Genomic DNA, 23,277 nt, shown 5'->3' on the forward strand with positions numbered 1-23,277 from the left:
GGGATGCCAAACAATAAGGAAGGGCTAATTTTAGACCAGTTGGAGATGACAGACGAGTCCCGTGGTTACATCTCTCTGAAAAAACATGCTTTCTCTCTGGTCTTTGAGGATAGGCTGGCCATCAGTGCTCCTATATGAAGGATAATATCACTTTAGTTCCTTCATTTCTTTCTAACAGGTGAGTGTTTGTAGAGCTCAGAAACCCTAAGTTTAGTCAGGGATATGTGAGAGGGAAGGTCCATTTTCATGATGACACTACATCAGAAGTCAGTGGCTCCGTTAAGTTCATCTTACATTTTCCATCCTTAAGTTTTGTTTCCTCTCTGCTCACACAAGAAATTCAGTGTTTTAGTGCTTCCAATATAATTTCACCCCAACTTACACACAGAGAGGTTTAGATTTTACAGGAATTAAGTAGCGTCCTCATCTGCTGAGAGAGGTTTGTGAAGATACCATTCAGTGCTTTTTAAAAAGGGTTAAATGTTTTCATCTGAGACCTGAAGAAACTGCCAGTCATTCTAGACCATAACCTGGTGAGTGTTAGATGCAGAATTCTTGACCAGTGATAATGAAAAAGAGGCAATTACAAACTACACAGTCTTAATCAATCTTATGAGTCCTCCCTGTGCTATTAATCACAACAAACAGGTTGGGAGAGAACTGTAAAGAGAAAGGAAAAACCATACTGTACTGTCACTTTTAATTCAGTCTTTGCCAAAGCATAAAAACATAAACCATAATGATTTTCTCTCACTAAATTCAGTTAAAATCATAACATTTTCTGTTTAGAAAGTAACTGATATTGGTCTGTGGAATAAATTTAACTTTCATAGTAAATTGTCATCATACATCAATACTAAAGTGTAAGTATAGTTCCAAGATAATGGACACAAAAAAGTATTTCTAAGAATAGATGACTATTCCAGCTTCTTATTAAAAGAGTTGTTTTAATTCCTTTCAGACATATAGTGTTACTATATTTCTATTTAAGACCCCATATTTGTGGAAATTTGCTATGTCTAGAGGCAAGGTTTTAGGTTGTCCTGTAAAACATTTATTTAGTCCAAAGGAAAATTCTACTGAATAAATCCTTGCCAATGCCATGTACGCTGTCTGGCCCAAAAATGAGGAACAAAAATATGCTTCTACAGGCAAGTTTCTAGGAAATCATCCGGACGGTAATAGAACTGATACTCCCCGCCGCCCACCATTCGTACCAGAAAACTGTAATGAATAAAGTAAATACTGAATTTGAGCTTGTCCCTTTCATTATAAAGAGCTTTAATTACTGGAATACTAAATTAATCTCCAGAAGTGATCAGTTTTCTATCATCTAAAAATTTTTAATGTTATAAAGGCTGCTTGATTTTTCCCTGACCTAAGAGACTGCATTTCATGGAAGATCCGCATCCAACATAAATACAGTCCACTGAGGTATGCTTGCTGCTTTTCCTGCTGGAACTTCTTTATTTGCCTTTCTTCCTTCAGGGACAGACATGCTGCTGTTTCAGAAGGAGGGACTTTTACTGTCCACCTGTTTTTGAGAAATCACATTACTTAAACTCAAGATTATCCCTTGGTACCAGATGTGTTTCTTAATTTTTTTTGGAGTTTAATATGATCATATGGTACATATATTACATAATACGTGATACCTAAGCAGGGCCTAGGTTAGATCCCCCAAATCAGTGCACTAATGGTGAAACAAGAATATTCCCACTAAGTGGGATAAAGCCTCTCAGTAGCTCTATGCCAGTTTAGATATGTTTTTGATGCCATATGACTTTTGGTACCAAACACACAGAACCACTTGGTTTTAAAAGCTTTTTGGATTTCAGAACTGCAGATAAAGGACTGCAGACTTATAATATATATATATGTGAAGGATGCTTGGAAGGAAAGGCCTTTATAAACTCTGTGTTAGATGAAAAGAGATACTTGCCCCCCCCCCCCGCGCCGACTCCTTTTCTTAAAACTCTCCATCTTACTGTGACATCTTATGTTTCCTCAGACACACCTGACGTACACCCACCTCTGAGCACTGGCTTTTCCTCTCTGTGTTCTGTTTTACCCCCTCTTGTGCCTGGCTCCCTCCCTCACCCTCTTCAACACTTTGCTCAAATACCACCTCGGCAAGTCTTGCCCTGGCCACTCTCCTTCAAGTGTAAAAACTCCTCTCCCTACCGGTACTCCCCGTCCTCCTCCCTGGCATGTCTTTCTCCACAGAACTTAATACAATCACATATACCATATTCCTCGTTTATTTATTCGTTTGCTCTCTTTTCCCGAAACTAGAATTAGAATGTAAGTTCCACAGAGAGGGGGAATCTTCATTTTATTTATTTGTTGTTGTATCACTTACATTTAGAATGTGCCTGAAATACAGTAGGTACTCAGTACATGGCATTTTCAAAGAGAAAGAGAATATTGTTTCTACATACTTGGAAAACATACAGGAAACATACCTTTTTTCCCCCCTACATACGGGCTTCTTCTAGATGCTAGAACTATAGTAGTAGGTAAGGCCAGCCAGGTTGATGCCGGGGTGGGTAAACAGGCAATAGGCAACCCGAGTAAGGCAGTTTCTGACGGTGATGAATGCTGTTACACTTTTGAAGGAGAGTGGCACAGTACAGAGGAAGGATTTTAGCTTGGGTGTCAAGGAAGGCCTCTGAGCTGAGCCCTGAAAGACAAGAGGAAACCAGCTAAGCAAAATCCTGGGGGAGGAGCACCCTGGACAGAAGGAACAGCAAATATAAAAGCCTGAGGTAGGGATGGGCTTGGCGTCATAAGAGAAAAAGGCCAGTGGGGATAAAGCACAGCGAGCAGGGAGAAAGTAGCCTGAGAACAGGACGGAGAAGAAGGCAGGGGCCGCTTCCCAGGCCGCGATCAGGAGTGTGAATACTTCAAGGAGAGGAGCAAAGTGAATCAATTTATATTTTAAAGGGGTCTTTAAGGAGTAGAAAGGTAAAGAGGAAAGAGAGGGAAGTAGAGACCAGTTAGAAGTCTTTAACAGTGGTCCAGACAATAGCTAATAGAAGACTCAGGTTTTTATCTTGAGCAAGTAAGTGTTTAGTAACATGGGAAAAGACTAGGGTAGAAAAGGGTGTTTTTGTTTGATTTTGGTTTTTATTTTGAGAAGTTGGGTGGGGAGGAGGGGTAGGAATCAACAGTTCTGTTGGCTATGAGAGCTCTGACCTCCATGAAGAGGTCAGGGCTGGAGAAATAAGTTTGGGATTCATCAGCATATAAAGCCCATTCTTAAAGGCTGAGAACGGATGAGATAATTTAGATACCAAAGAGAACGTTAGTGCACTTAATACAAAGACCACATCAGACCATTAAGACTCTTAACAACTAATTTATTTAAAAATAGACAAACTATTGTTAATTGTAGAAAATAGTAACATAGCGATTTTAAATGTACAGTTTTAACCAATACAAAAAGCAATAAAGCAATATCTGAAGACTTATTTAAGAAATCTCAATACATGATCTCTGAAGTTCCTTAAGTTCTGACACTAATTCTAACATGAACTTATTAGCAAAAGACTCAGAAATGTGGTAAGCCCTTGACCTAAAAACTAACTGATTTGATATTCATGCAAAAATGAATGAGGAAATGAGATAAAGCTTTCTAGTGCCTTTGTTATCAAGATAACTGTCAAAAAAAATAAGTTTGCAACTTAACTGAGCACAAAATAAAGTTTTGTTTTCTAACAAATAAGACCAGGTTTCTTTTTAAAAAGAACTCTGAGTTTAGACAAAGTAATTTTCCTAAAAGCTAGTAGATGCTACCTTAAATACCACCTATTTTAAATTATACCATCTCTAAATAAGTTAATCACACAAGATATTTAAATACACCTTTAGGTGTTGGAGGGGGGAGCGCCTCTTTTCTAATGCAGCTGTTTTAAATTGAAGCTTTTGCACAAAATCAGAAACATTAATGCCTAACCCAAAGACCTTTCATTACCTGCATTTTGGATGAGAAATGATGCGGCTTTGAACATGCCAGTGTTAGACCATGCTGAATTAAGGAAAAAAAAAAAAAAAAAAAAAGACAACTGCTAGTTCAAAAGATACATGGAATACATGTACCATTCCAGAACAAACACACCCTCTTCCCGCATTCAGGAGGGCACAGTAACTGCTGAGATGTAATTATATAACTCTCTAAGAAAAAAATTAAGGCTCCTATAGTTAACAGTCTGTTTGTGGAGTAAAATTATTTTGTATCTTGATGCTTCAGGACCCAGAAATGTTAGAAAGTGCACTTGGGATATACTGTATTAGGGTCCTCTGCAGCAAAGCTCTAGCTGAACACTTTATTTTCCAAGCACTAGATGGGTACTTCATGAATTCAGTGATCTGAACGGTATAAAAACCAAGAGTACTATTAATAACTCTTTATTTTAAAACATGAGTTGGATGAAGAAAAGAATAAATTTTTACAAGTCCTGAGGTATGAAATCTGTATCAGTAGTATGACAGTATCTCATATGTTTATACTTTGCTTTCTGTTTGCATTTAAAAACTAATATTTATAAAACAAACACACAGTACATCCATTTAGTTTCCATGAGTAAACTAAAATCTAATGTGTAAAAATTAGTAATTTTTCCCTAGTTTCTAATATGTGTTTTAGCACAAGAGCTCAGGATCATTTGGGTGAATGAATGGGGGCAGTCAGCCAAATTGCATTTGGAAGACAAGACGCATTTTCTAAGGGTGTTCATGTTAAGTTAAAAAAATAAATATAAATTAATAAAAATAAGAGCAAACATCACATACATGCCACAAGAGAAGACAAAGTACTCAGATAGGCACAGGTTGTGAGGACTCTCACTCCCAGGGGATCCTGCCACCATTTGTAAAGCAGAGCAATTGTAAGTAAAACCCCTACATACGAACGAGTTCCATTCAGAGAGTGCTTCATAAGACCACTTTGTTTGTAAGTCCAGCGAAGTTAGCCTAGGTACCCAACTAACACAATCGGCTATATAGTACTGTACTGTAATAGCTTTATAATACTTTTCACACAAATAATACATAAAAAACAAACAAACACAAAAAATAAAGAAAACATTTTTAATCTTACAGTACAGTACCTTGAAAAGTACAGTAGTACAGTACAACAGCTGGCATACGGGCTGGCATCGCCTGAAGAGGCAAGAAGAGTTACTGACTGGAGGAGGGAGAGGAGGTGGGAGATGGTAGAGCTGAAGGATCGTCAGCAATAGGAGACGGAGGGCAAACTGCAATTTCACTCACGCCTGACATTAATGGCACAGGTTCTGGTTCCTTGCTGGATTCAATTGTTCGCATCTTTGAAAGTTCACATCTTGAAGGTTCGTATGTAGGGGACTTACTGTATTTTGGAAATGGAAACATCTGCTACAGCTTTTTAAATGGCAGGACTGGCACATGATTTTCAATCTTGTACAATAACAATGCATGTTCTAGTGACTACAATGTTGCAAGTGGCTTAGGAATCCCCTGCACAAATACCCAACTGTGCTATCCACAAAAAGAGCTGAAGGTATGTATCAAATGTGGCCGTAAACAGAACCTGGGAGAGTTCTACAGTCAGATCTGTGGGAGACAATGAAGCCGGAGGTGTACAGGGTGCCCACCAAGGTCGTGAGGTCCTCACTTTTCTTCCCTGTTTGAGGTATCCGTGCTATCATTCATTTTCTGCTTTTGCATTCGTGTTCGAGTAGATGCTAAAACAAGGATGAAGAAATGTTAATAGCACTGACGGTGCTGGGTAAGCTGGTAAAGGGCTGCCACATATGTTATGCTTACGCCAAACTGATGGAGCCCAAGGGCCTCGCAAAAGCAGTGGTTTCGTTTTTTAAATCATACATCCCCATCAGCAAATTTTCTTCCAAGCATGTACCACTAAAGTATGTATGTATGTATGTACATGTGTCTAAATTATAAGACACACATACCCCAAACATTAAAATAGATGAGATAAAGATAAATATTCTAATAGTCTCTTTATGTACCCCCAAAAGGTGGTCTTACACACACCCAAGTGTGCCCAACTTTGTAGACCACTGTTCTAGAGACGATACGGTTAAGTTTGGCACCTGAGCAATACAGAATTCTGGGCTGGTCTGCTGAAGTGAGTGTTATTCTTCATAAAGCCAGGAATTCCCTTGTGTTTGGAGACACGCTGCAAGTACTGCAAACACATCAGCTCACAGCTCATTTAATTTGGACGTGGACATTTAAAAATACATTATTAATTACAACACAAAAACAGAATGCTTCTCTTAAATAATTTTAAAAATCTTAACTTGATTTTAGAGGTGGGCAAAGGCTCTTCATAAAGAAGCACAAAGAACACTCACGCTTGGTAAAGAAAGGAGTGACTCTAAGTCTCCCCTTCTGGCCCTTCCACTCTGAGCAATCTAGCACTGTGTAATGATCTTTTTCTGAATACAGTTTTTTTGAGGAAAGCTGGAGCAACCTGGAGAATTCCTTATCCTTATGGGTTAAAACTCCTGCTACCTCTCCTCAATTTTCAGCTGCACAAAGGCCCTGAACTTCAGCCTGGCAGAGGGAATTCATGGTCATAGCTAAGTGTGTCACTGCGAAATGTACTGACTACAGCAACTGAGCTCTTCTGTAAGAAAATATACATGTTTTTACAGCTTTCTGCTCCTTTTAAAATGCATATTTGTGGGTTCCAAAATGCTTCCACATGTTTTTAAGGTCTGATTTTGGTTATAAGCTTCATGTCTATTTTCATGTACTGGGGGGAAAAGCTACAACTATTTAAAAGTTGAAACAGGAGTATATTAGTTAATGTAAAATCCAAAAAGAGATCCATTTATAACCACAAAATTTAATTTAGTTTCAATAGTACTCTTCAAAATAATACACATAGAAATATGGTTTAAAAAATCAAAAGTATTTTTAAAAACACTTTATATTTCAAAGTTAGTATCTACAGAGACATATTGAGAGAAAGTCCCTTTTTAAAAAGTCACATTTTAATTGGTACTGTTCTTATTGATATGTCTTATGACCTAGGAATGACAGTTTTAATTCTTATTATCTCCTAAATATTTGTCTTCTTTCCAAGACCCAGCTCTGTTTCCTGTTAATGGGTCTGGCACCAGATTATCAGGAAATGTCACACTCACCCTCATGGCTACCTCTCTAAGACAACGCAGTAGCAGTTAGTGCACACTGATCTTTTTCTTAATGTGCTTCCCATCTACTATACTTGGGTTAATCTTTCATAGTGTCAGAGTAGCTTAGGAGAGAAGTCCATTTGCCTTAACATTCCAAACTTACGTCACTCTGTATAACTTGGAAAATGCTCTAGTGTTCTTTATCAAAATTCTGATTTCCAGTAATGGAAAACTTTTGTTTAAAATAAGTTCTAAAACTTGCGAATTAGGAAAGTTCAGTAATAGCAGAATAAAAGATTATTCTTTAAATAAGGGTGATGATGTTTATATATGCTAAGTTTATTACATTCTTGCCTACATCCAATACTCTTAAATAAAGAGTACCTCATTACAGTTCTGCTACCTAAAATATTTTCTAACCACAGCCATTCATGTTGAAGATTTGGTTTCACTTCTTGGTCTTCCCACACAGATTTTAGGAAGGATGAAGATGACCTTCACTTTGCATCACACATCTAATCCATACAGGCTTGTAAATAACACATGCTTGACCGAATTATATCTTCAACGCATAAGCAAGTCACTAATTGAAGAGATTCTATAAATTTATTCTTTTATAATGTGAAAAGGCTTTCTGCAATGTAAATGACTGTTCATTTACATAAGGTGAAATGATAAGTACTTACTCATTTCTGCCAGTTTCTGTTGAAATTTGGACTCCCCTGGGAGATGTTTACTGCAGATTTAAAAAATGCAAAATATTTCATACGTATATGTATAAATGAAAACCTCAGATTTCCAATAACTATGTTTTCAATGACTTTTTATGCTCTTATTTTAGTGAGTAGCTTTTAATTTCAAAGGTTTATAAATCGAACATCTAAAATATAAATGTCACAAATTTATGATCCTAGATATTTTTTCGGTGGTTCTTATAAAACACAGTAGCATTTTTCAAGAGTAAGCATTTTAAAATCTAATGTTAATCAAAACTAACAAAATTTTATCAATAGCTTTGTAAAAAAATGACCAGATTTTTAACATCTGATATTTTCAATGAATTTCAGTAGATTTACATGGTGCTTTTAACTTTGGGATGCAGTCACACCTATTATTTTGAGCAATCCTCATAATTTCCAAATAAAACTGGCATGAGAAGGACTGGTGTAAGCTGGGAGTAGAGTGGGCACTCTGGGTTCTCCCGATGACCAGCTCAGCTACTGAAAGACATTCGAACACTGCTCCTACCTTCCATCTGCTTCATCCGATCCTTCAATGTCAAAGCGCAGTTTTTTCAGTGGTTTAGGAGGGTTGCTTCCTTCAGCACTTCTTTTGAGCACACGGTCGCTGTTACACACCATTTGATTTATTTTCTGGAACTTCTCAGAAGTCTGCAAATTATGGAATTCTTTATTTTAAATCATTAAATGCCACCACTTTGCAGTTAGCAACCCCTAATTGTAGGTTTGAGGTGGGTCAAAAATCAGGCAGAGGTAATATCCGCATTTTAATTTTCTGCTTTTATGGACCAAATAAGAGATATGAAAAATGTTAAAATCAGACTAACTGCACCTAACTCTGCCCCAATTAAATACCTGCTATTTTCAACCCCCCCTGTGTCTTCCCAACAACTCTGATGACTACTCCAAAAGTCCTAGTTCCTCATCTTCAGAACCTACTCACACACAAAACCAGGGCTACTTCTCAGAAGCATGCAAAGTTGGAACAGCTTCCTGGAACCTTATTTTTGACAGATTTTTTTTCTTTTTAGAGCACAGCATAACCGGAAAGAATGTCACAGGAATTCAATAAGCGATGTTTAGTGAATAATAATTTTGGACTCACTTTATGGGTATCATGTTGACAAGTCATACTATATATTTGAAGCCATTATTGATGTAGTAGTATTCGTTGATATCCTAACTCTAAAAGTTTTAAAATAAAATATTAAATAGCCAAAAAACTTAAGCATTTGAGTCCATCCAAGTATTACTAGAGATGATCTGAGATATCTATCTCCTGAGGGAGAATCCTTTCACAGCAAAGAAAGCTTTGGTAAGAAATACCAAAGGGGGCACAATACCTTATTTTATCCAAAGGACAAACATATGGAAAAACTCTATGTCTTGTCTATCTATTTCAGAACCAGAGTGAGGTGATAATCTCAGTGATGTGTATTAACACATTTATTTGAACTCAAGAATGAAGTCAGACTTCCTGATAGAAATTAAATGTGATTTGACTGATTTGACAGTAAGGATTAGCTTTACTAATTATGGTTTATTTTCCAAAAATTAAATGAACTAAGTTTCAAAAAAATTAAATGCAAAACCAGATTTTGATGGAAAATATATTTAGAGCACATGTACAATATGATAGAAACAAAATTCTGGGCACCTATTAAATTTATAAGATTTTCAGTTATCAGCTTTAAAATATGGAAGTACATATAACATTTTCTCAATTCTTTTAGAGGCTATGGCAAGCAAAACAGTTTGAAGACCACTACTCTATACTTATCCAGATCCAATCCTATTTATGTGGTCCATATCCCCTTTGTGAAGCCTGACAGCTGCAGCCTATGTTGAGCTAAATGTCACAGCATTTACTATTTGTAACAAACATTTTAACATTTGGTCTTTTAGTATACAAACATTTATGGTTCTCTAGTTATTTCATTTGGGGCAGTGCAGCAGGCAGATGCTAGAATGGCTCTCACTAATCCTCATCTCCTTGAGTGTGGGTTGGACCTGGTGGTGTCTTGCTCCTGACAAAATAATGTGGCAGGGGGCTTCCCTGCTGGCGCAGTGGTTGAGAATCTGCCTGCCAATGCAGGGGACACGGGTTCAAGCCCTGGTCTGGGAAGATCCCACATGCCGCAGAGCAACTAGGCCCGTGAGCCACGATTACTGAGCCTGCGCGTCTGGAGCCTGTGCTCCGCAACAAGAGAGGCCGCGATAGTGAGAGGCCCGCACACCGCGATGAAGAGTGGCCCCCGCTTGCCGCAACTAGAGAAAGCCCTTGCATAGAAACGAAGACCCAACACAGACAAAAAAATGAAATAAATAAATAAATAAACAAACAAACAAGTCAGGAGCTCTTTAAATGTGGCAAAAGTGATGGAAAGTCACTTCCAAGATTACAAGAAGACTGACTTCCATTTTGCTTGTTTATCTCCCTCCTTCCCTGCCTCCCTCTCTTGGAGTCCTTGCTCTGGGAGAAGCAAGCTGCTACGTTGTGAGTAGCCTGTCACCTACGGAGAAGCCCACGTGTCAAGGAACTGATGGCTTGGGCCAATAGCCATCGAGGGTCAGCCAAGAGCCACACGAGTGAGTCTGTGAGAGGTCATTGCCCAGGCGGGCCTGGAGGTAACTGCAGCTCCAGGTGACACACTGACTGCAGCCTTGTCCGGAGAGACCCTGGATCCTAAGCCACGCCTGCTCACTGACCCACAGAAACGGAGATGAAAAAAGGTTTAAGTTACTAAATTTGTGGGTGATTTGTTATGCAGCAACAAATAACAAATACAGGCAGAGGGGTGGGTGGTATGAAACATTAATAGTAATGCACACTGAGTACAGGACTGCTGAATTAGCGATGGTAATGAAAGGCCAGCTAGAGTAGTGGGTTCCCAGACTAGAATAACCATTTCAAAGCTAAGCTTTCCCCTGCATTCCTCTGGAACAAAGACCACCACAGACTCTGTCACTTATACTGGGGCATGTAACCAATTCCTAATCAATTTTATACGGAAAGAATATCCTAGAATTTGGAGAGGAAGAAAAGCAAAAGTGTGTATATGTATAGAAGGAGACCAGTAGGTAAGGACTGGCTGGTGACATCTGGACACAGTGATTACATTTTGGAGTATCTTATTTCAAATTAGTGAATTTCAAAGCTGTTTTTTAAAACATTCCTTTGAGATTATATAATGCATATATTTGTATGTATATACATGAATGTATACACACAAATATTATATAATCTCAAAGAAATGTTTAGAAAACAACTTTGAAATTCACCAATTATGAATATGATTTAAAATTAAATCTCATTTGAAAATAAATCTGATATGTCTTCTAAATTCTACGCAACATGCCTGAATGAGGTGCTTGAATAATAGCATTTGTAAATTCAATTATAGAAATTCTCGATTTCTTTTATAGTTATAGTGCATACTACTGTATTTCACAGGAAAAATACTCACCCCAAATGATTCACCAATTGATACTAAGATTCTGTCAAGTTAATATAAAATGAAAATTAGTAATGCAAATCATATACAACTGTGCAGAGGTGAACATACACACGTCATTCTGAACTATCAGGAATACCAAATCAAAGGTTTCCTCTACCCCTAGAACCACTGACAAATTATACTCACTAGAGACTTATTCTGGTAGTGCTAGTCTAGTCAAACACTGAGCTGGTTCCTTAGATTTCTTAAAGCAAGACCTGCATGTCTGCAAGAACATATTCTGCCATTGTTCACATTTAAAAAGGGTAAAAGAAAATTTTAAGTTTATCCATACTTAATTCTTCATAAATCAATGACTAAGTTAATTAAAATTTCTTTCACATTTTCTCATTAAAAATTCAAGTTACATTTGGTAAAAACTTATAAGTGATAATCAGAATTCTAATTAGGATCTATATATAGTATAGTAAATATATTTACTATATATAGTAAAAGCTATTTAACACATATCCTAGAATCAGAAATCTCTTATTAGTTTGTCCTTGTTTGAACCATATAATTTACGCTCCTGATAATAAAGATGAAGAACAGCATTAGCCTGACACAACAAAGATTGGATCATATGTACATGGAATCAATAAATATATGGATTTTATTGTCCTCCAATTCTTTGATAAGTGGCCATCATTCTATATATTGATATATTTGATTTAACTAAATATGCTGAATATGTAGAGTGTTAAGATGCTCTCTTAATACCTGATCAATGATTTATCAGGATTTTCAGAATGTGACTTTTTTGCTGAAGGACTCCAACCTGGAAGTGATTTAACTAAGATCAGCAAAAAGCCATCATTATCAGCATAACATGGGTTAATTATCACCATTAAAAATTTAGCTAAGTACACATTTTCATGTGTACAAATTAGACATGGTGTGGCATCTCAGCAGCTTATAATGTAAGTTGTAGATATGAGTACACAGATACTCAACTATAAGAACACCAAATAAACAGAAGATGATACAGGGGCACATGAGAGCATTTATATCATTTGCCAATTATTTTCTACTTTTTCTTTTACTGTAGAGTTTGAAATTTTTATGAGTGTGCATTATTTACATAATTAAACACGCCACATGAATGTTTTCTATAGGGTTAATATATCCCCTTCTTGTTTTTCTTGCCCTTTAAGTACAACTATATGGGCTAACATTTTCTGAGACTTTACAAGCTAATCTGCCTCCACTTTATTCAAATAAAGTCAGTTTTAAATAGCCCATGATAACACATAATGAGTCAACTGAAGTACTTCAAAAGCCAGAGAGCACTTGCTGTTGGATGTGGAAGATAATATACTGATTTGTAGTTGCACAGAACCTTTCATCTGAGAATTTAAAACAGTTTCACACTCATCATTTACCTGAGCCACAGCACCCTGAGACCCGCTCAAGTTAATACAAGGAGGCCACAGGCTGAATTAGGGATGGACTTCTAAAGACTTAATTTACAGTCACCTACATTTAATCAGTCATCTACATTGTTATAAGCAAGATGAACACATCCACAGAAAGAGTTCACACGACATTCAATAAACTCCAGAATAAAAATTCTTAACCAAAAGTAATCTACTTTGTTTAGCAGACTGGCTACTTACAAAAACATGAGAGTGACTTGAAACTTATCATCAAACTGGTGCTCAGACCGTTTAAAAAAGAACAGACCCCAGCAGCCAGGAAAGCTGATGACTAAATGTGCAAACCCATCTAAGTAAACAGATTACCTCCCCCCGACCCCCAATTCTTATCACATCACTTAATATAAATGAGGAAATTAGAGTCTCAAATCTAGCTTATTTTAGATGAAGAAAGCTTTGTGTTCTTATGCTTGGATCAAAATAAGCCCCTCTTATTCTTTACCACTTCCCTAAAAAGAAAACACAAACCTTGATCTTGGAGTCATTTTTGTTGGCATAGGTAGACCTTCTGAAATTTTATACGGATTCTTCAGGGGTGATATGTAGATGTTCCCCCCAGGAACCCGTAATGGTGAGCTAGAAAACTTGTAAGGGCTTCGAGGAATGTGAGGAATTGGTGACAAGGTAGGGGGCTAGAGGAAAAACAAAAAAAGTAGATTACTTAACATTTTAGTGAGATCCACTGCTTTATAATTAGACTTTCCCAAACAAAGGATGCTTTTTAACATACCCTGGTGGAAGCATACTGCAAAATATTTGTTTTCAGTCTCTGCATGAAGACTGAGTTATAGAATACGATAATAGAATCATACTCCTCTTCTCTGATCAAAACACGTTTGAATGTCTGAGGAAGAAGAGCGAAAACACTTGTTAAATGAATTTGGGTATTTAACTCTTTAGATTTTCTTTCTTTCTTTTTTTTTTTTTTAAATTAATTAATTTATTTTTGGCTGCATTCATTGGGTCTTTGTTGCTGCGTGCGGGCTTTCTCTAGCTGCGGTGAGTGGTGGCTTCTCTTGTTGCAGAGCACGGGGTCTACGCATGCGGGCTTCAGTAGTTGTGGCACACGGGCTCAGTAGTTGTGGCTCACGGGCTCAGTAGTTGTGGCTCACAGGCCCTAGAGCGCAGGCTCAGTAGTTGTGGCGCACGGGCTTAGTTGCTCCGTGGCATGTGGGATCTTCCCAGACCAGGGCTCGAACCCATGTCCCCTGCATTGGCAGGCAGATTCTTAACCACTGCGCCACCAGGGAAGCCCTAGATTTTCTATTTTAATAGTTCATAATACTATTTAACAGTAAAAACGCATATTTTACAGGCAAAAACAATCCGAAAAAGCCATCTTAGGCTTGGATTATAGCTGCTCTACTAGCAGTGAAATGTCATAGATATATACAATATGTTTTTTATATATTTGTGTAAAAGTTTATTACAAATATCCTGCTTATTGTCAGGGATATAGTATTCCTTATTTACTTTATAATATGAATTTGAATACTAAAGTGTGTTAACTTCCCAATTACATTTTAGTTACAAATAATTAACCAATAATACGAAAGTAAAAAGTTGATATGTAAATTTATATAATACAGTCAGAACATATGATATAATTAATGACTGAAGCTATCCATATTACAGATATGTATATATCTGGAAAATTCTTACCATGGAAATTTACCTACCTCCTGAACAGCATGAGGAAGATCTTTGTATGCTGTTACAATGATTTTGAATTTAAGGTCTATATTCTTCACTTTGCATATGCCATACATGGAACACATCATAATCTAGTAAATAAAATGTGATATAAAAATAGTCAGGATTTTGTTGCATGGTTGTACTCTAAAAAACACTGTTATCTTTCTTTTAGTTTCAAAAAATGGAAATTTAATTTCCTACAGAATTATCTTTTCCCATCCTGAGCTCAGTTTGAATGTACATGTAAAGTATTTAAAGAACAGAATGCAAATAGCCAACTCTCAATTATTCAGGACTGATCATCTGGTTTGTAAGTAACCCTAACTTTGGCTCCTGTTCCTTAAATGTTTCTCAGAAGAGAAAAGTTGAAAATGGAATCAATTAACTGTGTAACTAGCACTTTAAAAAAAAAAGCCAGGTGTGAAAAGGGTTCAAACTATTAGATAAAATAATATTGACTATACTCAGTGGTGGTGTTAAGGGGGATGCAGTAACTGGAAGGGGATAGGAGACAGTCTTCTGTTGACAATGTTCTGTTTCTTGATTTGCTTTCATAGATGAGTTCAGTTGATGAATTTACATTAAGATGTATCCTTATGATATATCGATTACTCTACACGCATATTACATTTAAAGAGACGGGTATTTTAAACATAAAAATAAAATTTGAAGTAATTTTCTGTGACTTTGAAACATCGAACTTTCTTAATTTGTCTGAATTTTACTACCTAATTTAAGAACTGATATCTTCTGCAACATTCTTGCTCCCATCTACCGCCAAGAATACCTACTCAACATCCCTTGTTTAGCATCTTAAACAGCCCCAATCCTACTATTTCTCCCGTTTAGAATGCCATCCAAGTATCCTCTTTGCTAATTCACAGTTCTCCTATTTCAATACTTTACCTAAGGTACCTCTCACAAAATCTTCTTGATTCCAGATACCTAATCTCTTTAGAAATCCTTAGCACTACTGTCTATCTTTCTATATTATCGAAAAGCAGTAGACCCATAAGGCAATAAGTGCCTACTTAGAAAAAAAATCCAACATACTAGAATTTAGAGTTCAAATATACTCTTGAAAAATATACATATTTGTAGGTTATACCTTTATACAATAATTCATCTTTTGCTCAAAATATCATTCTTACTGGGAACAATACTACCGACCTTACCAAAATAAAAAGATTAAAAGGGAACATTATGAACAGCTGCATATCAACAAAATAGATATCTAAGATGAAACGGAAAAATTTAAAGAAAGACACAAACTACCAAAACTGACTCAAGAAGAAAAAGAAAATCTGAGCTTCTGAAGCACTAAAGCACCAAAAGCTTCAAAGGACACAATCAAGAAAGTGAAATGACAACTCAGAGAATGAGAGAAAATATTTGCAAATCATATAAGAATTTGCATGATAAGGAACTTGCATGTAGAATATATAAAAAACCCTTTCAGCTCAACAATAAAAAGACAACCCAATGAACAAATAGGTAAAGTATCTGAATAGCTATTTCTCCAAAGAAGATATACAAATGGTCAATAAGAACACAAAAAGATCCTCAATATCATTAGCCATCAGGGACGTGCAAATCAAAACCACAGAGAGATATCACTTCATATCCACTAAGATGGCTATAATCCAAAAGGCAAGTTAAGAAGTTGGTGAAGATGTGAAGAAATTGGAACCCCATACACTGCTGACAGGAATATAAAATGGGTAGCCATGCTAGTAAACAATCTGGCCATTCCTCAAAAGGTAAAACATAGAGTTACCATATGACCCAGCAATTCCACTCCTAGGTAAATACCCTAGAGAAATGAAAACATACGTCCACCCAAAAACTTGCACATGAATTTTCATTAACATTATTCATAGTAGCCAAAAAGTGGAAACCAAATGTACATCAACTGATGAATAAATAAACATGATGTGGTATAGCCATACAATGGAATATTATTTGGCAATAAAAAGGAATGAAGTACTGATACAAGCTGTAACACAGATGAACAATGAAAACATAGTAAGTGAAGGAATCCAGACACAAAAGATAACATTGTATGATTCCATTTATATGTCCAGAATAGGCAAGTCTATAAAGACAGAAAGTAGATTAGCATGTTGCCTGTGGTTAGAGGGGGTAGCAGAATAGAGGCGTGCACGCTACAGGTACAGGGTTTCTTCTTGACATGATGAAAATATTTTAAAACTGATTTTGGTGATTGTTGCACAACTCTGTTAATATACTAAAAACTACTGAACTGTACACTTTAAATGGGTAATTAGCATGGTATATGAATTACATCTCAATAAAACTGTTACAAAAATATTATTATTCCATAAACAGAAGAAAGAGGAAGATATGAGAGATGGTCTTTGTAAATTAACTCATTCATTTATTCATTTGACATTGTTTTAGATCAACTATTCTTTTTTAGATCTTTTTTAGATCAACTAAGATCCCCGGGGGGTCTTAGTTCCCCAACCAGGGATCAAACCCGTGCCCCCTGAAGCCTGCAGTGGAAGCAGAGTCTTAAGCACTGGACCAGGGAAGTCCTAGATCAACTATTCTTAAGTCTCATGCTTTTTCCACACTAAATGAATTCTAGCTTACCACAACATAGAAAAAGCCTTTGATAAAGTTTCTTCAGTGAGTTTTGCAATGAGATCTTTCATGCCATTAAATAAGTAAAGTTATTGAAATATTCTCAAGCTCTAAAGTTCTCATTTGTAAGAAATATAGCAAAAATATAAAGGGTAGCCAACAAGCAAATATATATTAAGTCTACTAAATCGATGCAGCTTCTCATTTGAATCTAACCTTTTCTTAAGAAATCAGTACACAGCTAACAAGTGAGTCGAGTAGGAAAAGTGCATAATTTTCTTACCTGGTCCAAATGCCTGTCTCTCATGAGTTCATACTCATTTTGCAGTGTGTGTTGGAAAAGGGTCCAGATGATATGTTCTAGTTCTGGGTGGTCAGACAGAAGGCGTGCACACAGGGTATTTAGTCGAAGATATGCTAGTCGATACACTGGAAAAATAAGGGTAATTAATCACATTTACTCTTAATTTTGTATCACAAGTGGATTTTTTTCAAAACATTAAATTGCTATAACCAAATGCTGTTAAATAGCATTTTAACATTAACTTCATCTCTACCACTGTTTTCCTTATGAATAAATGATTTGTAGCCTTAGCACTGTCCTAGATACTAGAAGGCAAAATAATACTTTGCTGAAAGCATTATTCAGCAAAAAATAATTCTTTTGTTAAATTATTACAGCATAAAATTGAGGTAGAGGGACTTCCCTGGTGGTCCAGTGGTAAAGAATCCACTTTCCAATGCAGAGGACGCGGGTTCGATCCCTGGTCAGGGAACTAAGATCCCACATGCCGCAGGGCAACTAAGCCCGTGCGCCACAACTACTGAGCTCCCGCGCCTCAACTGCAGAGCTTGCGTGCCACAAACTACAGAGCTCACGCACTCTGGAACCCACACGCCACAACTACAGAGCCCACGCGCCCTGGAGCCTGCACACCACAACTAGAGAGAGAAAACCTGCACGCCACAACTAGAGAGAAGCCCGTGCGCCACAATGAAAGATCCCATATGCCTCAAAGAAGATCCCGCGTGCCGCAACCAACACCCGACACAGCCAAAAATAAATTAAATAAATAAAATAAAATAAAGTTGAGGCGGAGGAAGAAAGATCCTAAGATCTTGTGAAATTAGACAATCCAAATAGGGTTTGTTTCAGTTCCACTGGTAATCTCTCATCACAGATGTTGAAAATTCTCACTATCAATATTCAAGAGGGTAATTATTTTTTAAAATAATGGAATTTCCAAAGTCCCTCAATTTTTCCAATCCTAAAAACAAAAAACAAATAGTGTATTTCTCTATAAAAATGCTAGACTTGTAGATTACCTAAGTGGTAATATGACTGTGATATTAAATTTAGAGAGTTTATTTAAAAATGCTAGTGGAACACAGGTTGGAGAAAAGTAATCCACAAAACTGAATTTTCCTCCATCTACTTTAAACATAATGACCCTTGGTTTAAATTTACTTTTCAAAGACTTGCATAAGGTAATCAGAATTTTTTAGTTAATAATTTATCCCAGTGGTCCTCAACTTTGGCTTATATCAGACTTGCATTGAGGGCTTGTAAAAACAATGATTTTTTTTTTTTTTTTGCCTCATCCTAGAGCTTCTGAGTAGTTCTAGGGGCAGGGCTCAAACAAAAATTCTCATTTCTACAACTTAGCAGGTGAGGTGGATTCTGCTGGTTGGGGACCACACTTTGGAAGCAACGCTCTAACGTAAGGGCTTATAACATGCCTATAAAGTTCAGTATATTTCTGACTTGAATAAAAATCAGAAAAATGATTTATCACAGAGGAATGTGGCATTTTACTTTCCTTCAAAGAGCTCCAAGTGGGTGTGCACTTGCATGTATATACACATGCACAGACACCCAAATGACCTCCCCATCCCACCGCATACACACACAATCAGAGAATGTGTGAGAATACAACCTGGTTACCAGGAAATGTACCTGCACTAGGCCACAACACACTGCATAATCTCAACTCACACAGCTGAACAGCAAAAGTAATGTTAGGAGCAAATATTTCCAGGCATAAATTTGAAAGCATAACAGTAGCAGTGACAATAACAACATCTAACACTTTCTGAGTGCTTACTATGGGCTAGGCACTGTTGGAAGCGTTTTATGTATTAATTCATTTAATTATCTCAAAACCCATACAAGGTAGATTATTATTATTTCCATTTTACAGATGAGAAAACAGGCATAGAGATATTGAAGTTTTTTTTTCCTTTTTTTTTTAATTGGAGTATAATTGCTTTACAATGTTGTGTTAGTTTCTGCTGTACAATGAAGTGAATCAGCTATATTTATACCTATATCCCCTCCCTCTTGGACCTCCCTCCCACCGCACCCCCATCCCACCCATCTAGGACATCACAGAGCACCGAGCTGAGCTTCCTGTGCTTTATAGCATGTTCCCGCTAGCTATCTATTTTACGCGTGGTAGTGTATATATGTCAATCCTAATCTCCCAATTCATCCCACCCTTCCCTTCCCCACCATGTCCACATGTCCGTTCTCTACGCCTACATCTCTATTCCTACCCTGCAAATAGGTTCATCTGTACCATTTTTATAGATTCTACATATATGCGTTAATATACGATATTTGTTTCTCTCTTTCTGGCTTACTTCACTCTGTATGACAGACTCTAGGTCCATCCACAACTCTACAAATGACCCAATTTCATTCCATTTCATGGCTAAGTAATATTCCATTGTATATATGTGCCACATCTTCTTTATCCATTCATCTGTCGTTGGACATTTAGGTTGCTTCCATGACCTGGCTAATGTAAATAGTGCTGCAATGAACATTGGGGTACATGTGTCCTTTTGAATTATGGTTTTCTCAGGGTGTATGCCCAGTAGTGGGATTGCAGGGTCATATGATATTAAAGCGACTTGCCCAAAGTCACGCCTAGTTAAGCAGAAGAGCCATGATTTGAATTCAGTCAGCCTCATTTCAGAGTCCATGCTCTTGAGAGTAATCATCTACTAACCTTTTTTGTAAAAGAGTGAAAGGGAGGTAGATTTCAATGGCTTCTGAGTCTGGAAGGCTGAGGTTGCTTGTGCCTCTGAATTTGCAGTAGAATTTACACGTGTAGTTGACCCTTTTTTCTTTGGGGATCTTACAGGAGAAAGATACCTAGATATATTCAAAGGAAAAGACTTCATTTGAAGTTTGCTAAGAATCTCTCTCTCTCTCTCGCTTACACACACACACACACACACGGCTGTACACATGCATCCAAACACATCTTGTCTATTTAATCTACTGTTCTACACCAAATTCCTCTTTAAATACAAGTTGGAAAAGAGAGACTAATAGGAAAACTAAGCTTGTCCTTATCATTTCTAACTCTTTTTCAATAAATGGCTTTTCTTGGGAATTACTGACCTATTTAAAAAATAGCTGCATATGTTTATATGTTCAATTCTAATAACTAAAGTGGGACTGAGTTCATAAAATGACTCCAGCTTAAAAGAACAAGCCACTGATATCAAAGTATCAATTTCTCTGATTCTTCTCCTAAAAACATTTCACTGATAACTATGGTTCATATACATAGGACTTAAGTTACACATACATACTCCCTCCTAAACTATATAGTACATGATTATATGAATTAATATTTCAGGTAACATTATCAAGGCAGATTTACACCTGTATACTAAAAATATGTCAGGCATAAATCAAGGCAGAGATATTAGTAAAATTATTTCTCAATTTCTGACTTTCTACTGCTCTGTGTTGCCCTTTATTTTAGAGGATAATCCAGGTCTACTTTCTTTGTTTTTTTTCAAGAACACTTTTTATTAAGGTCACTATTAGTAAAAGGTTTACAGTCTTTTAAAAATATCCCAGAATCTACTATGAAGAGCAAGTACTAGGGAGTAAACACCAAAGCATAACTTTCTAATTTTGTTTTAGTAGCTGAGAAATCATTCTGAGCAGGAAGTAGGATTTGTACCTTACTATGGATGTTTCTAGTACATGCAATATATTTACTAGTACACTAGGAAAAGGGAATCACCATCACAACTTTTTAAGTACCAGGGTCTAGTCCATTATCACCCTTGAATTTCCCTTCAATTCACTAACTAACAATATTGTAGACTGACTTAACTTGGGTAGAAGTTAGTCTCCCTTGAATTCTAGGTGAACACATTACCTCCTGGACTTCGCTACTTGAATCTCAGACTTAAGAAGGCCAAAGTGGAGCTCTTGACTTCTTTCCCATGTCAAGAAATGGCTCCACATTACATCCAGTTTCTTAAGTTAAAAACTTAGGAGGTATTTTTAATTTTTCCCTTTTCCCAATCTTCAAACCCAATGCAAAAGAAAGTTCTATTAACTCTTCCTCTAAAATACACCCCAGATCTTTCCATTTCTTTGTATCTCTACTGACATATCTTAGACCAAGTCGTTTACATCTCTCAGTTGAACTACTGAAATTTTCTCCAAACTGGTCTTTCTACTTTCTTCCTTGCCCTGTTCCTTTCCCTCCTCCAAACCCACCTGTACTTCAAATAGCAGCCAGAAACTGACTTTAAAAATACCAATTATAGCAAGCTGCACCCCTGCTTAAAACCTTAATGCTTTCCCACTGCCCTTCTAAAACCGAAACTCCTCCCTACGGCCTATGAGAACCTACAAGGTCTAGCTCCAGTTTGCCTCTCCAGCCCCATCTTGTACCATTCTCCTCTTGTTTGCTTCGGGGTTTCTTTCTGTTCCTCAGACCAGCTAAGTTTGACCACCCAGGGCCACTGCACTTAATACTGCTGTGCCTGGAATGCACATCATGCAGATTTTGCCTGGCCAGCACCCACTTGTTCTTCAAGTCTCAGGTCAAATAGCACTTCATCAGAGAAAGCTTCCCTAAACATTCTATCACTCTCTTAGCTTCTCTTTCACATCATTCTGTTTCTTTCTATTACAGAACTTATTATATTCTAAAATCACCTTATGTATTAGTTTACTTGTTCACTGTTTATTTCCTTCCTCCAGAGAGTAAGCTCTATGAGGGGAAGGACCTAGTCCATCTTATTCGCCTTTGTATTCCCAGTGCCTAGAGCACTTCCTGGCACCGAACAGACAACTGCTTATTGAATTAAAGAAAAGATAAGGCTTGACTTATTTATATTTATGTATTACCTAGCAAACAAATTTATACATGAAGGCAGACGCTCCATATGCTAGAAATACTTTGGTACAAATTATCATGGAAATGACATCTCTGGAAAACAGTCCCTGCACTAATCACAGAACTCTGTAATGTCAATTCCTATACGGAACTGAACAGGAACATAACATTAGGCACATTTCTATGAAAGGCAATGTAGCTAGACTGCTTAAGAGCATGGGCTTTGGGGTCAGATTGCTTGGGTTTGATTTCTAATTCCTTCTTCTAGATAACAGAGGCTGATAGCCGCGTCTATTATCTTACAGGGCTGTTAGGTCACTGTCCAGCACATAGTGAACGCTTAATAAATGTTAGTTATCGCCTTCTTCTTCCATCACACCTTCATGAACTAATCAACCGTTTTAGTCTCTGATCCCACACTACTCCCTTTGCCCATCCTATGCTTCACTCCAGATGCGCTGAGCTGTACTCCCTGAAAAATGTTTCCTGCTTTCCTGGCTGCTATACTTTGGGGTTCATGCTATTTCTGTCTTTTCCCTCCTCTCCAGTTTCCATGTTGAAATCCTGCTCTGCCTTTGAGGACTATCTAAATTGCCATCTCTGCATGAAAGCTGTCCTCATTACACCAAACCTGAGTGATTTCAGTAGCACTCTGTATCACTGTATACGAACTTTATTTGGGTCATGTATCTTATATTACTGATCCCTGAAAGCAGGAAAAATGTCTTACTCAAAATTCTATTCCCTACAGCTTTTGTATAACATCTTGCATTACACTATGCTCAGAATCTATTTGCAAGTTGAATGGATTGACACAACAGATATTCTACTTACATATCTGCTGCAGTGTGATTATTCTGGAGAGGAAGGCTGAGAGAACAAGCAGGTTCAAGGTGATCAGCTGGTCCTTCTCGGTCCTTTGCTTGTTTAATAAGATCAAATAAAGGTGAATCCTATATGAAATAAGACGACATTAAAACAACATTGGTAAG

At 37.1% G+C, this 23,277-nt stretch overlaps 1 protein-coding gene across 2 annotated transcripts in view; it reads right to left on the reverse strand.

Moving 5' to 3' along the window:
* Window positions 1–2,308: 2,308 nt before the first annotated feature.
* RB1 (RB transcriptional corepressor 1) overlaps window positions 2,309–23,277 on the reverse strand; it is a 130,245-nt gene continuing 109,276 nt past the window's right edge. Inside the window, exons 18-28 of one of the 2 annotated variants that reach the window (XM_036831932.1) lie at window positions 23,120–23,238; window positions 20,141–20,286; window positions 17,410–17,555; window positions 14,504–14,608; window positions 13,555–13,668; window positions 13,293–13,456; window positions 11,359–11,389; window positions 8,400–8,542; window positions 7,838–7,887; window positions 5,637–5,726; window positions 2,602–2,683 (exon numbers count right to left, since the gene is read on the reverse strand). In XM_036831932.1, coding sequence (XP_036687827.1) covers window positions 5,653–5,726; window positions 7,838–7,887; window positions 8,400–8,542; window positions 11,359–11,389; window positions 13,293–13,456; window positions 13,555–13,668; window positions 14,504–14,608; window positions 17,410–17,555; window positions 20,141–20,286; window positions 23,120–23,238 — 1,092 coding nt within the window. In that variant the 3' untranslated portion in view covers window positions 2,602–2,683; window positions 5,637–5,652. Of the gene's footprint in view, window positions 2,684–5,636; window positions 5,727–7,837; window positions 7,888–8,399; window positions 8,543–11,358; window positions 11,390–13,292; window positions 13,457–13,554; window positions 13,669–14,503; window positions 14,609–17,409; window positions 17,556–20,140; window positions 20,287–23,119; window positions 23,239–23,277 lie in introns of both variants that reach the window. The other variant, XM_036831931.1, reaches the window with a different exon arrangement.

Source organism: Balaenoptera musculus, chromosome 18 (assembly GCF_009873245.2).
Source record: "Balaenoptera musculus isolate JJ_BM4_2016_0621 chromosome 18, mBalMus1.pri.v3, whole genome shotgun sequence".
Taxonomy (NCBI): domain Eukaryota; kingdom Metazoa; phylum Chordata; class Mammalia; order Artiodactyla; family Balaenopteridae; genus Balaenoptera; species Balaenoptera musculus.